The sequence below is a fragment of the Corvus kubaryi genome, unplaced genomic scaffold (assembly GCF_017639235.1).
Source record: "Corvus kubaryi isolate FWS band 111438036 unplaced genomic scaffold, C.kubaryi_AGA036_p1.0 66, whole genome shotgun sequence".
Classification (NCBI taxonomy): domain Eukaryota; kingdom Metazoa; phylum Chordata; class Aves; order Passeriformes; family Corvidae; genus Corvus; species Corvus kubaryi.
Window position 1 is genome coordinate 19,996,938 of NW_024582054.1, and position 12,343 is coordinate 20,009,280.

Consider the following 12,343-nt stretch of genomic DNA (forward strand, 5'->3'; position numbering starts at 1 on the left):
TGGAAAAAGAAAATAGACCAATCTTCAAATCAACCCCCTCTTGAAATGAATGAGATGAGAATCCAGGAAAAATAAATACAAGAGAAAGCGTAGAAAGGAAACATGACATTCACTCACATAAAATTTTCTGGATATTCACTCAAGGCCATATCAATGATATTCAAAGCATCATGATAGTGTTTCTGGGCTGATAGCAAGAGTGCAAGGAGATGAAGAGAGTTGGCATCATCTCCTTGTAGCTGCAGAGCCTGACGAACATAACCCAAAGCTTCTGGTATCTGATTTAAAAAAAAAAAAAAAAAAAAAAAAAAAAGGCAGAAAAAGAAAGCACCACTATTAGAAGTATTGCCTTTTACTTAATTGACATCCATAAAATTTTCAAAATGTTCACCCAGATAACATGTAGAATTCTATACACTCCTGTAAGACACTGCTCAGAAGTTTAAAATGGACCTGATGCTCTGCGGTGAACACTGAAAATTAAATAATATATTAACCCGGGAAAGTAAGATACATGTTTTTATAAAACAGTTCCCTTCAGCCCCTTAAAATATTCTCTTTCAAGTCCTGGCTGTATTTTTATATGATTTTGAAAATATTTTAATTGCAATGTTTAACTGAAATGTACAGTTAGACAGCAACAGTAACTTTTCTTCATGTAGAATTTTATTATCTCCTCAGCTGCCTGTGTTTTTGTTCAAAGTAAGTTTTTTTTTTGTTCACAGTAAGTGTTAAAACCAGGAAATTTAATTAAGCAACACAAGAATTTTGGAATTCAGAAGTACAGAGTCATAGCCTGCTACTCAAAAATATTTTGTGCTAGTAAAGTGACAATCCATTCCATTCTAAAGTGACATAGTCCAAGGTCTGTGCTACTCATTAGCGATGAAAAGTAGTCACCTAGAGAATGTAAACAACTGTGCTCAGGGCTACTTTATGAAATAAACCTGACACAGGAAGAGGCTTACCATGATATATAGAAAGCAGTTCCACATTATCCAAATTCACGTGATGTATGGTAGAATGCCTTAAACATACCAGCTGTACAACCTGGACTAAGCTCTGATCTCTTTTATAGCGTCAAAATGTTTTCCAGTTTTCTTAAACAAGTTTTTGTAATTTTGTTCACAACAACCAAGCCTCATTCCGGTATTCAGGAAGGGCATGGCTACTAGCCAGTATTCAAGATTTAAGCACTGTCAAGATGGTTAAAGACTAGATTCAAGACCTCCACTCTCCAGGATCTGAGCAGTAATTACACATAATAGGTAAAAACACTGTAAAAACTGACTTTTTTCTCTCTAGCAACACAAATGCTGAAGCAAGTGGAATTACTTCTGTCTTATTTCTGATCCTAGAGCTGGAAATACTGGCAGAACTCTGGAGAACTGCTTAAGACTGAAGGTGTTTGGAGAGGGTATTTCACTATTTTTTTTCAGTATTTCAGTATTTTTCCCTATATATGAATATGTGCACAAGGAAAACCAGGTTTTTATTGAAGAAATATTCATCTGTATTCATCAACAGATACAAATTCTAATCTTCATATGACAGCATGATACTGCACTTTTAAAACATAACTAACCTGTCTGGATATGGCAAGCTGCAGTGCCAAGTAAAATGCTGCCAAATGATCCGTTGGAGACAAACTGTGAGCCCTTAAAAACAAAGAAACAAAACAAGAAGTGAATTTTCCCCTTGTTCCAACAGGTTAGACATACCCATAAATGTATATATATTCATTTATTCATATTCAGATCTCTTCACTACATGTATACTCATATTTTGGTTTAAGTGGTGTTCATTTCAGCAACTTTTCTCATAATTCTTAATCATCCTTGTTTTAAAGGAAGCACCTTGGGATGTGAAAAATCATTTTTAATAGAAAACAATTATGTCATTTCAGCTTAAATCTTAAAAATAAATCTTTAATACAAAATGATTCTTCAAATAAACTGTACTCCTAAACAAACACTAGATGTCATTACTTAGAATATTTATAATAAAAATTCCTTAAATTAAGTTTTCTTACAAAGAAAAAGGGAAAAAAAATCCAAACACTAATTCCCCAGAACAGCATGCCTTTAAAGAGATGAATTATATCAACTTTTTCCCACCTTTTAAAAAAATTATATTTGTTCTCTTCTTTTTACAGTTTCAGTCAAACGCGCACACTGAGTCTGAGTCATTTTACTATCCCACGGAAATTGTTCTTGTAATACACTCTACTGTTTCCCCCTGTAATACAATCTTTCTGCTGCAAGATAAGAGCTTTTTAGCACAGGGATGCTGGAGCATAGACACAAAAAAATAATTATGGCTGCACCCCAAAATGATGTGTAGTAAGTACTGGGCAGGAAGCCTGGAACTATTCCTTTATTTACATTTGTGGCATTCTTTTAATGGAGGCTCATTTAGAACTACGACGTGCAATAATCATCTTTGGAACATGTGAGTCGCTTCCATTGGGAGGAAGGATCAAAACTGACCTTTAAACCACTACAACCACAGAGAACCTTCTGCTTCTGACCTGTCCATTTCTGTCTTCTCAAGTCCAAAGAGCTGTACAGGTCCCTTAGTTTAGCAACTACACCCAGCATGCTTCAAAGCAGTTTTAAGTTATTAAGGGACAGTTCCACATTTTGTTAACTTCACCTGTAAATTGGAGACTAGATGCACAGGTAAAGCCCAACAGCTTCCAGGACCAGACCTTTTTTAAATTTAAATTCTCAAATTAAGCAATACGAAACAAGAACAAGAGATTTTAACTCAGAACGTTCTTATTCAGTCACCCAAGTTTCAGATAGTGAAAGAATAAAGCTGTTACTATCTATCTACCATTTGGTGAGGTCTGTGAAACTTCAGTTCACACCAACCACAGGAAAAGCACTGAAAGTCTTCCAAAATTTAAAAAAAAAGAAATTTAGTGAAACGAACACCCCCTCAGTACTGTGTGAAGAGAGCAATAAGCACCTTCTTGAATGGCCACCATTACAAATTGGTCAGCCTTGACATCTGGCTCAGGCAATGGTCCAAAAAGTAAATGTATTTCTTCAGGACATTTATTTCTTCAGGAACTGGCCCTCTAGGTAGGTGATTTTAAAAATCTAGAAAAAAATTATTTTAAAAAACAGGCACACCAAAATACACAGCCCAGTACAGGCTGCTTGCTTTATAAACTGGTAGGAGGTGGAGAATTCAACTTTCTTCTCCTGGAAAACATTTATTTTTCAGATGTGGTAAGAGAAAGTGGGCATGACTGGTGTGCTGGGTGAAAGGCAACATAACACACAACCAATCAACAATATTTGAACAGAGATTGAGAAAGAGTAATTTCACAGTGATAAGAAGCTGAATATTGACATGACCTGGCGATGTGCTTTTACAGGCCAGAAAGCCAACCATGTGTTAGGCTGCATCAAAAGAAGTGTGACCACAGGGCAGGGGAGGTGATTCTCCCTTTCTATTCCACCTTCATGACACCCCACCTGGAGGGCTGTGTCCAGGTGTGGGGTCCCCAGCACAGGGAGGATATGGACCTCTTGGAGTTAAGTCCAGAGGAGGGCCACAAAAATGACCAGAGGGCTGAAGCACCTCTCCTTTAGAGACAAGCTGAGAGAGTTGGGATTGTTCAGCCCGGAGAACAGAAGGCTCAGGAAGATGTTACAGCACCTTCCAGTACCTAAAGGGGTCCTACAGGAGAGCTGGAGAGGAGATTTCTACAAGGGCATGTACGGATAGGAAAGGGGTTGTGTCTTCAAACTGAAAGAGAGCAGGTTTAGATTAAATATTAGGAAGAAATTCTTCAGTATGAGGGTGGTGAGGCACTGGAACATGTCCAGAGAAGCTGTGGATGCCCCATCCTTAGCAGTGTTCAAGGCCAGGCTGGATGGCGCTTTGAGCCATCCAAGAAGTTGACTCTCAGAATTTTGGGAATCACTATACTGAACTGGAGAACAGGGTCAACAGATGCTGAACTGAAATGGGTTAGCTTCAGACTATGGGCCATTTCACCCCTTGCTGTTTCAAGAACCCTCAGAAGGAAGCAATTCACTATCAGGGTCTCAAAAGTAGTGAATGAGCAGAATTGGTGAAAAACGGTTAGTACAGTACTTTTTGAAATAGTGATGATTAAGTCAGTAGTGGTAAGAGGGATGGATGAGGAACTGAGTTATAAATCAGGAGGCAGAAAGTTCAGTTTCAACATGGAGAAAATGCTGAAGTAGTAAAAAACTAATTAAAACCACTAAGGAACAGGAAGAGCAATGTTAAAATATATTTACATACCAAGGAATTGCTAAGACAACACAGAACAAAGAAGGACCAACACATACCAGCCTCACTCTAAAGTTACCTGCAAAACACATTTTCAGTCCTATCCCCTCAGATACAAAATCACCACCAAAAAGCCAGGACTTCATTTTCACAATAATGCACAAATCTGTTTCCCTACATTTAGGCTTCTCTCACCAAAGAAGGGTTTTCAAGGGTATATAAACATAAAAGACATATTTAGATGCTGCAGCCCTTTTTCCAGCTTTGTCATCAAGATTTGTTTCTTCTATAATTAGTGTAGAAATGTTCTCATTCACATGTTTATTGTCATTTCGTTTGCAGAGTCCACAAGAATGAACTACTGTCATCCCCAATGGCATTGCTTCCAGGTAATGCACTTGGAAGATGACATTTGCATGTCATTGCCTACACTGTTACATCTCCAGATAGAATTTTCATTTTCCCCTAGCTTACTACCTCACCACCTGCACTTCACCGCTCAGCCCCAGCAGCAGGGCCTCAATTATTGCTCTGCTCCTACAGAGATAATTGCAAAAGCCTCCTATACAATCTGATCAGTGGACAGCTCTTAGAAACACTATCTCATTGAACCATGACTTGAAATCTTACATCATGTGTTTTTTCCTTCTAGATCAGAATATTTGAACAAATATTTTATACTAGAGAGCAACACGAATGTCTTTTAAAAAAGGGAAATCCTTAGAAATCAATTTAGGTAATGCTGGCAGAAAATGATGGAAATAAATGCTAAAGAAATACATTCTGTTCTCATGACAGGAGACTCCCAGAGGTGAAGCTGTCATTACAAAATCTTTTACAAGTCTCTCTTTTCAGCACGTAATAAAAGCTTTGCACTACATATAGCAGAATGAAATGGAAAGATCAACACCCACTCACCTCTGAAATGCAAGAAGAGCCTTTCTCTGCAAGACCTCTTGCATCCCTCGCAAAGATGCTAAAAAGGATATATTTAATCAGTGATATGAACGATGATGAGATTTCATTCCACACACTAATTGAAGAAGTTTTAATACATTGACTGAAAAAACGATTGCACACAGAACCTTTAATTAGATGTCTACCATTCTGCCAGGTATCCTTTTTTAGACAGCATGGGAATTTCCAAATGTGAATGTTTATTCCTGTCTTACCATCAGTAGCCTGCAGACTGTAAGTCAATCCCAGTGCCAAGTAGCCTTTTGCTTTGAACTCTGATGTTTTGTCCCCGAGATCAACAACTGCTTTGGCAAATCTTTCAGCTTCTTCCAACTGAAAATATTATAAAACATCCATGTAAGTCTAAAACTAGCTAAATCTTACATTATAATTATAAGAATGCTCAGAATGCTCACAATGTGTATTATGCACATTGAACCTGTTAAAATCTCAGCCATGATTGCTTTGAAGGACTATTTCATTTCTCATTAGACTTAGTTTTCTTGCCAAATACTGAGTAAAAAACACAGATTTTAAGCTGAAATACCTCTTCCTATGGTTGAGAGAAATCTGGCACAAAACACACTTACTGTGCTTTTGCCTTTTTTCTTTTTTTTTTTCCAATAAAAAAGGAAAATGCCATCTACCATTTTTGCACTTCATAAATATGGTTCTTGACCCATGAACCATTTATTTAGGAAAATCAATCACAAGAACTGTGGCTCCTACCCTGTATAAAAACAGTATATCCATGCAGAACTGCTTCAAATACTGCATTGCTGAATGGATGCAAACTCATAAACAGAGAAGCAGGTAAAAAATCGAGGTTTAACTGCACACCCATGTTAGCACACTATTTAATAATCTAGAAAGAAAAAAAAGCCCATTTGAATCCATTCCAGTAACAATAAATGCTAAGTACAGTAAGCTACTCCATACGGACTCAATCCATAGGGAACAATTTACAGAACTAGGATATACCTTAATTAAGGCTATATTTTTGTCAGCCTCAATAAGCCATGTTTGTGCTACTACAGCACTTCCTCAATTTCTGTATGTGACCTTTCCCTTCTCTTTTCCTTCTTTTTAAAATATACTCATTCTTCTAAAAATTACACAAGTATCTTGAAAACAACACGATGATCTTCGATCACTTTAATGTTTTTTGTACAGATACACTGATTTCAAGTTTATCTAAAATACAACTCAACTGTCCCTACTATGAATTCATAAACCACAGCTACCTGCAAACATGGTATCACCAGAAGATTATGAAAGATTTGTCTCATTATCTTCCCAAAAGTTAGTTTCCTCTTGCAGAAAATAACAGAAGTTGCATTTATAATCTGTCTTCCAACAATGTTTCAATTTCCATACATTTGAAGCTATGTCTTAGACTAGTATCAAAATATGCTACCTTGATAAACATAACCACTGTCAAGTATTTCAAATTAGCCATTCAAACAGGGATGTACACATGCATATTCATATCTGTGCTGTGTTTTTAGATATGTCCAAGTGCATGCAATCACTGTGCAAAAGTATTTGCTACGTATCTAAATCAAGATTTTACTACAGCTCTTGCTGAGAAGACAGAGGGCAAAGCTTACCCAGTGCAGAGATCCCATACAGAGCTTTGCAGCAAGGAGTGGAATAGTTGCATCATCTGGTTTCAAACGTATACATTCCTTCAAGACTTTAACAGCTCGAGCAGACTGTTTAAAACATTTTCCATTGAAATTATGAAAAGCATAAATATTTCACAGATAGAAGATTCCTATTTCCAGAATTTACTTTATTTTTCCTTTGTGAAGGAGACATTACTACACATTTTGGTGACAATTTGTCACAACTCCTCAAGACAAGACTTCAGGCACTGCTGTTGTTATTTAACTCCTATGAGCTATCATTAAGCATCCCCAGAGAAATATTGGCTAAGAATGTAATTCCAATGGTACACAATTCAGAAAAGTTTTGAGATGCATTTAAAACTTTGCTAGGCCTGTAAACTCACAGCATTTGAGACAGGCAAATGAAAGAGAAAGAATGGGACAGTTTTCTAAACAAGCAGTGTTTTGGTGTTCTTTGGGAGTTAAAACAGCACATAGGAATAGGTCTGATATAAGATAGAATGACACTGCTCCTCTTTTTTTTGACTTATTTTGCCTCTATCTAATCACAGTTTGGAAGATAACTCAAAGTAAATAGAGTTGGAAGAAGAACCAAGTCTCTTCAGAACCAATGTGCTGCTAAATATTTTCTAAGGAAAATACATTCCTTTCCCCCATACTGAAAATAAGCAAAATATCCCCATTGAGAATGGTATTTTAGAAAATTAGTTGTTTACATTACATAATGAATGTCATTTATTTTCTGTAACATGACAGGGAAAAGCAAAAAGAACTGAAAACAGAGAACAGCATCTCAAAACTTAAGTTCTTAGTTTAGATAATTTTTTTTAAAAATCCATTAGTTGCACAGAATACAGAGTCTCAAAGGCAGCAATATTAAAGAAGATAAAGTCAGAAATTTCCAAAGGAAAAAAAAAAAGCAAGAGCATCACGAATCAGCATTAATTTGTACCTAAGTATAAAATAAATTAAGTCATCAAAAGCACACTTTAACAAGTTTTACAGGATAATAGGATCTGGTGTAACTCACTACTTGTATTCAATCAGCTTATTTTAGGATTATTGGCGAGATAGTTGTTATCATCACCCAGGTTAGAAGCTGTTCAAATAACAACATTCTTTGTACAGCACTGGGAATAAATTCAGGAGTACGGCATACTTAGTTGATTTAAGGATTAGAATTATTTTCAAAAACACTACAGATGAAAGCTATGGAAGCGCTGAACATTGTTATCAAATGCCATCAATACAAGAATTAGAAAAAATTTAGACTTACTTTTCCTGCTGCCATCAAGGACAATGCAAACTGATACCAGAGATGGAACTCTTCAAACGCAAACTTCATGGCTCTTTCTAAACACTAAATATGGGGGGGAAATTGTTATTTAAGGTCATGTTCTTCAATTATTGAGAAGATATTTTAGTATCTAATATCTAGTAGTATTATCTAGTAGTATTAAGATTTTCTTATAGACTCTAACTTACATGTAATAAAAATTTTAAATTATTCAAATACATGAAAACAGCTGTCAGATTCTATATGGAAAAGAATTTAACAGAAAATTGATTTCCCGTTTACTATGTTTGTTTAAATACTCCTGCTGGTACTGTATTACATAGTCTGAAAGAAGAAATGATTAATATCACCTTACTGAAGATACCATCTGTAAAAAGTAGGAGATAAGTCTTAAGTGAAAATTGTACACACTCTCTTCCTAAGTCGTGAATACTTAATAAGCAACAGTACCACAAGCACTTACAAGTACCATTTAAAAGGAGGGGCGGTATATAAAGATTCACCTTGAAGTATTATTTCTATTTGTAAAAATTTTAACTTCACACTCCATATTCTGCTGAGATTTTAAACAAACTAACTGAATGCCAAAAGGAAAATCTTTATTAATACACTGAGATTAAATATATGAAATTAGTATTATACAATAATTTTGTATGTTTCATATCTGCTGTTGTCAATAAGAATAATTTCATTTTGCTATGTTAATTTTAACCAATCAGGCCTGTTCTAAATAGCAAAAAGGTCAAACACTTTTCTGCAATAAACTGATTTAGGAATTAATTTTCTAGTCTGCAGAGTCCAATTACAGGAAGCAACTTTTCTGCTCTGAGAGCTACAGTGTATATTTTACACCATAAAAACATGAATTATTTTTCCCATACAAACTCAGCATTAACATTACAGAAAGCACAACAAGGTGTGCAGTGTGTTCCCACACTAGACCAGAATCTGAAGCAAAGAACAGCACTGAAAATTAAACAAAAGGGAAGTGCATTATTTGCTACATGTGACTAATGCACACTAGAATTTATCCTACTACAAAATATCCAATATCAAGACTATTACTTAATAGAACTTTTATTATATTATTGTAAAGGAATGAAATGTCTAAAACCAAATACTTTCTAATATTGCTGTAAAAGGTTCATTAGGTTGCATGTGTAGTAAGTTAATTAAATGTCTATTTATGAAAAACAAGACAGGATTTATTTTCCCATTGGACTTTTCATAAGTGAAAACAAAAAGAGCACAGAAAGAAACAAGTAAGTTATGTGTGATTTCTTCTATTATTTTAGATACTTCACAGAGATGCGTACGTAAGTACTGTAAAAAATGCAAAATTTCTTCTCTAGGCCTTGCTCAATTAAAAATTAATTACCAATTCTAACTGCAGAAAATGAGGATTAAGAAATTGATACTTTAGGGCTTTATAATTTTGCAACTGTAAGGGCACAGGACACAACTGTAGGTTATCCAAAAAGGCCTGAGTTTCAACATACTAATAATATATCTACTATTTTTTTGCTTGACTTCAAGTTCTATTTACTTGGCCCTGCTCAGTAAGAAAAGTGACAGGTTACATGACTTGACTTTTCTTTGTAAGATGACAAAACCAGACATAGTGTATGTGGGGGTAAGGGATGAATGGATAGATGTGTTTGTGACCTACACAACAACATGAAAACCTCTTAAACTGGGTTCTCCTGAACAAAGTAACAACAAGGAGTTTCAAAGACATACAGCCTTTAACAAGAACTACATAACAAGCAATAGTCACCAGGCAGACTGCAAGTTAAGAAAATGTTCAGGAGAATGGCAAATGACTTAACTACTTGAAAACACATTCTGTACAATCCCTCTCCTACGGAAAATGCAAATGTTGATATTGCCTTGTAAATAATCACAAATCACTATATGAACAGGCTATGTTGAACACACTACTGAATTTGGTTGTTTAGCACTATGGTCTCCTGAAAAGTATATGCTTGAAGTTAGAGAGCTGAAAGATGAAATGATGAAAATGTAGGAAAATGTCTGGACTGGAAAATATCTCTTCTAGTAGGACACTTATAAGCTCAATACCTTGCATCCTACAAAGCTTAAAAACTAACTTGATTACAAGCAGAATACTTTTGTTCAGGAAAGAATTGACAGTATAAAGCTCCTCCATCTATTTGAAGCCACCCTAAGAAATTGAAAGCCCATTATATACAAGCTGGATAAAAACATGAGCCCTTTTCAGTTAAGAACGTGACTTGGCATTAGAGCAGTTTAACATGGATGAGACAGATTTTTGATCACTTAATGTTCTTATATAACAACCAACTACTTCTGTATGTAATCAGCTAAACCAGAAGACAGCAATAAGATAATGGAACTGGAGGGTGCATACCATTTCCACAGTTAGAATAATTTCCCAATTTCTGATTTAATCTAGAACAGCTCCACTACAGCAATCAAAATCAGCTCAAAGACAATGAAGCCCTAAAACATTAAATGCCTATTATATAACTGAACAGAATGTTTTAACATTTCTGAATTTGTGTTTATTGTAATACTTCAAATTATAAAAGTTACAGACTATGGGCAGCAGGATTTGAGGGCAGATATTTTCTACTCACTAAACTGCAAGAGCTTCTTAAAGTCTGTGTTTTCCACTGTGCTTTGAATGACAAGGATAGGAGGAAATGAGATGTTCTAAACATTTCCTGGTAAGCTCCTGCTGCAGCTATATATCTAGAATATCTGTATGCTAAAATAAGTATTGCTTATTATACCAGGTCTTCATAAGATCACTTTTTTCATATTCAGGAAAGATAGTTCATGTACATATAACAGATACATTTTAATTATTCTGTATTGAAAGTATTTTTCAAACATAGTGGAATTATTTTCTTATTTTCAAAAAACATTTCAAAAGAATATACATACAATTTTGTTGGAATATTACCACAAAGATGCTAGACTAAAAGATGCTAGGTTAAAAAAAAACAGAACAAAACAAAACAACAAGAAGAAAAGACCTTAAAACAAGCCTTAGGTAGGCTTCAGCTTTCAAAGCCTAAGGCCATGACTAAAAACCCCCAACCAAGTAGCTCATCAAACATGCAGTCTCTCCTACTTTCCACATATTTATGGCCCTGCTTTTGTCTGTAATGAAGATCACCACCAGCACAAGAAGTTCCAAAAAGGCACTGAAATCAGAGATCTAAGTCAAGTTAAAACATCTTCCACTATTTAGAATATTCAATTGTGCCCAAAGGACAGAAGGAACAAGCAGTACCATCTGTCAGCTACAGGAGAAATCACACAAGCAGTGAGGGAAACAAGTGCTATGCTTTCCTCTATGTGAGGGGACTGTAAGTCTTTCCTTCTACCCTTCAGGGTAATGTCCTACACTTCAAGACACTTGGCTAAGAACATGGCTAAGAGATACCTCCAGCCTTCCTGATGAAGTCAAAATCCTTCCCTGTTAAGAAATGTAAGAAGAACTGGAAGCAAGAACTTGTATCTACTGTGACATAAATGCTACCCAAAGTGTCCCAAAGGAGACTGTAAAGAATCCCAGGAACCTGTTATGTTCCCGTAAATATAATGGTTGTTTAACATTCTAAAAAAGACAAAAAATCCACAACAATAAAAAAAAAAAAAAAAAAACCACAACAAAACCATCATGACACCAGACAAAACATAAGAATCAGATTTGGAACCCAGGGCTCCTCTATCCTTGCCCAGTTGCTAGGCTACTATATAAAATGGAAAGGTTGTCAGTCACTTAAAGAAAAAAAAAAAATCAAAGTTTTCAAGGTTTTTTGGCCTCTTGGGCTTTTTATAATACTTGTTGGGTTCTAGACTGAAATATATGGATGGGCCACCTCTTGCACCTTTGGTGCACCTGCCTAAAACCATATCAAGGGGATAGTGTCTGTGGTGGCAAGTAACTGGAAATATTGCCGATTAGATTATGTTGTAGGGCTGGTCCTGTCTTCGTACTCCTTTGTTCTGTGAAACACCTTCCACTGTACTGATTTAAACTGACTTGTATCCCAACTGGCAGCTAGGTAATACTTTCAAGAAAAAGAATACCCAAACTGAGGGTTTAACATCACGTGAGATGCAGATTAATGGGTGACTATCAACATATACCAAAGAAGAACTAGAGCGCTTTTTTTTCATCTTTTTC

The 12,343-nt window shown here is 35.6% G+C and overlaps 1 protein-coding gene across 3 annotated transcripts in view; it reads right to left on the minus strand.

The window, feature by feature from the left end:
* Nucleotides 1–12,343, minus strand: part of TTC7B (tetratricopeptide repeat domain 7B) — a 110,842-nt gene that overhangs the window by 59,924 nt on the left and 38,575 nt on the right. For 2 of the 3 annotated variants that reach the window (XM_042047383.1, XM_042047384.1), the window contains 6 exons: nucleotides 8,140–8,223; nucleotides 6,843–6,947; nucleotides 5,448–5,565; nucleotides 5,194–5,251; nucleotides 1,586–1,658; nucleotides 118–278 (listed from right to left, as the gene is read on the minus strand). In XM_042047383.1, the coding sequence (XP_041903317.1) occupies nucleotides 118–278; nucleotides 1,586–1,658; nucleotides 5,194–5,251; nucleotides 5,448–5,565; nucleotides 6,843–6,947; nucleotides 8,140–8,223 (599 nt within the window). The remainder of the gene's footprint in view (nucleotides 1–117; nucleotides 279–1,585; nucleotides 1,659–5,193; nucleotides 5,252–5,447; nucleotides 5,566–6,842; nucleotides 6,948–8,139; nucleotides 8,224–12,343) is intronic. The other variant, XM_042047385.1, reaches the window with a different exon arrangement.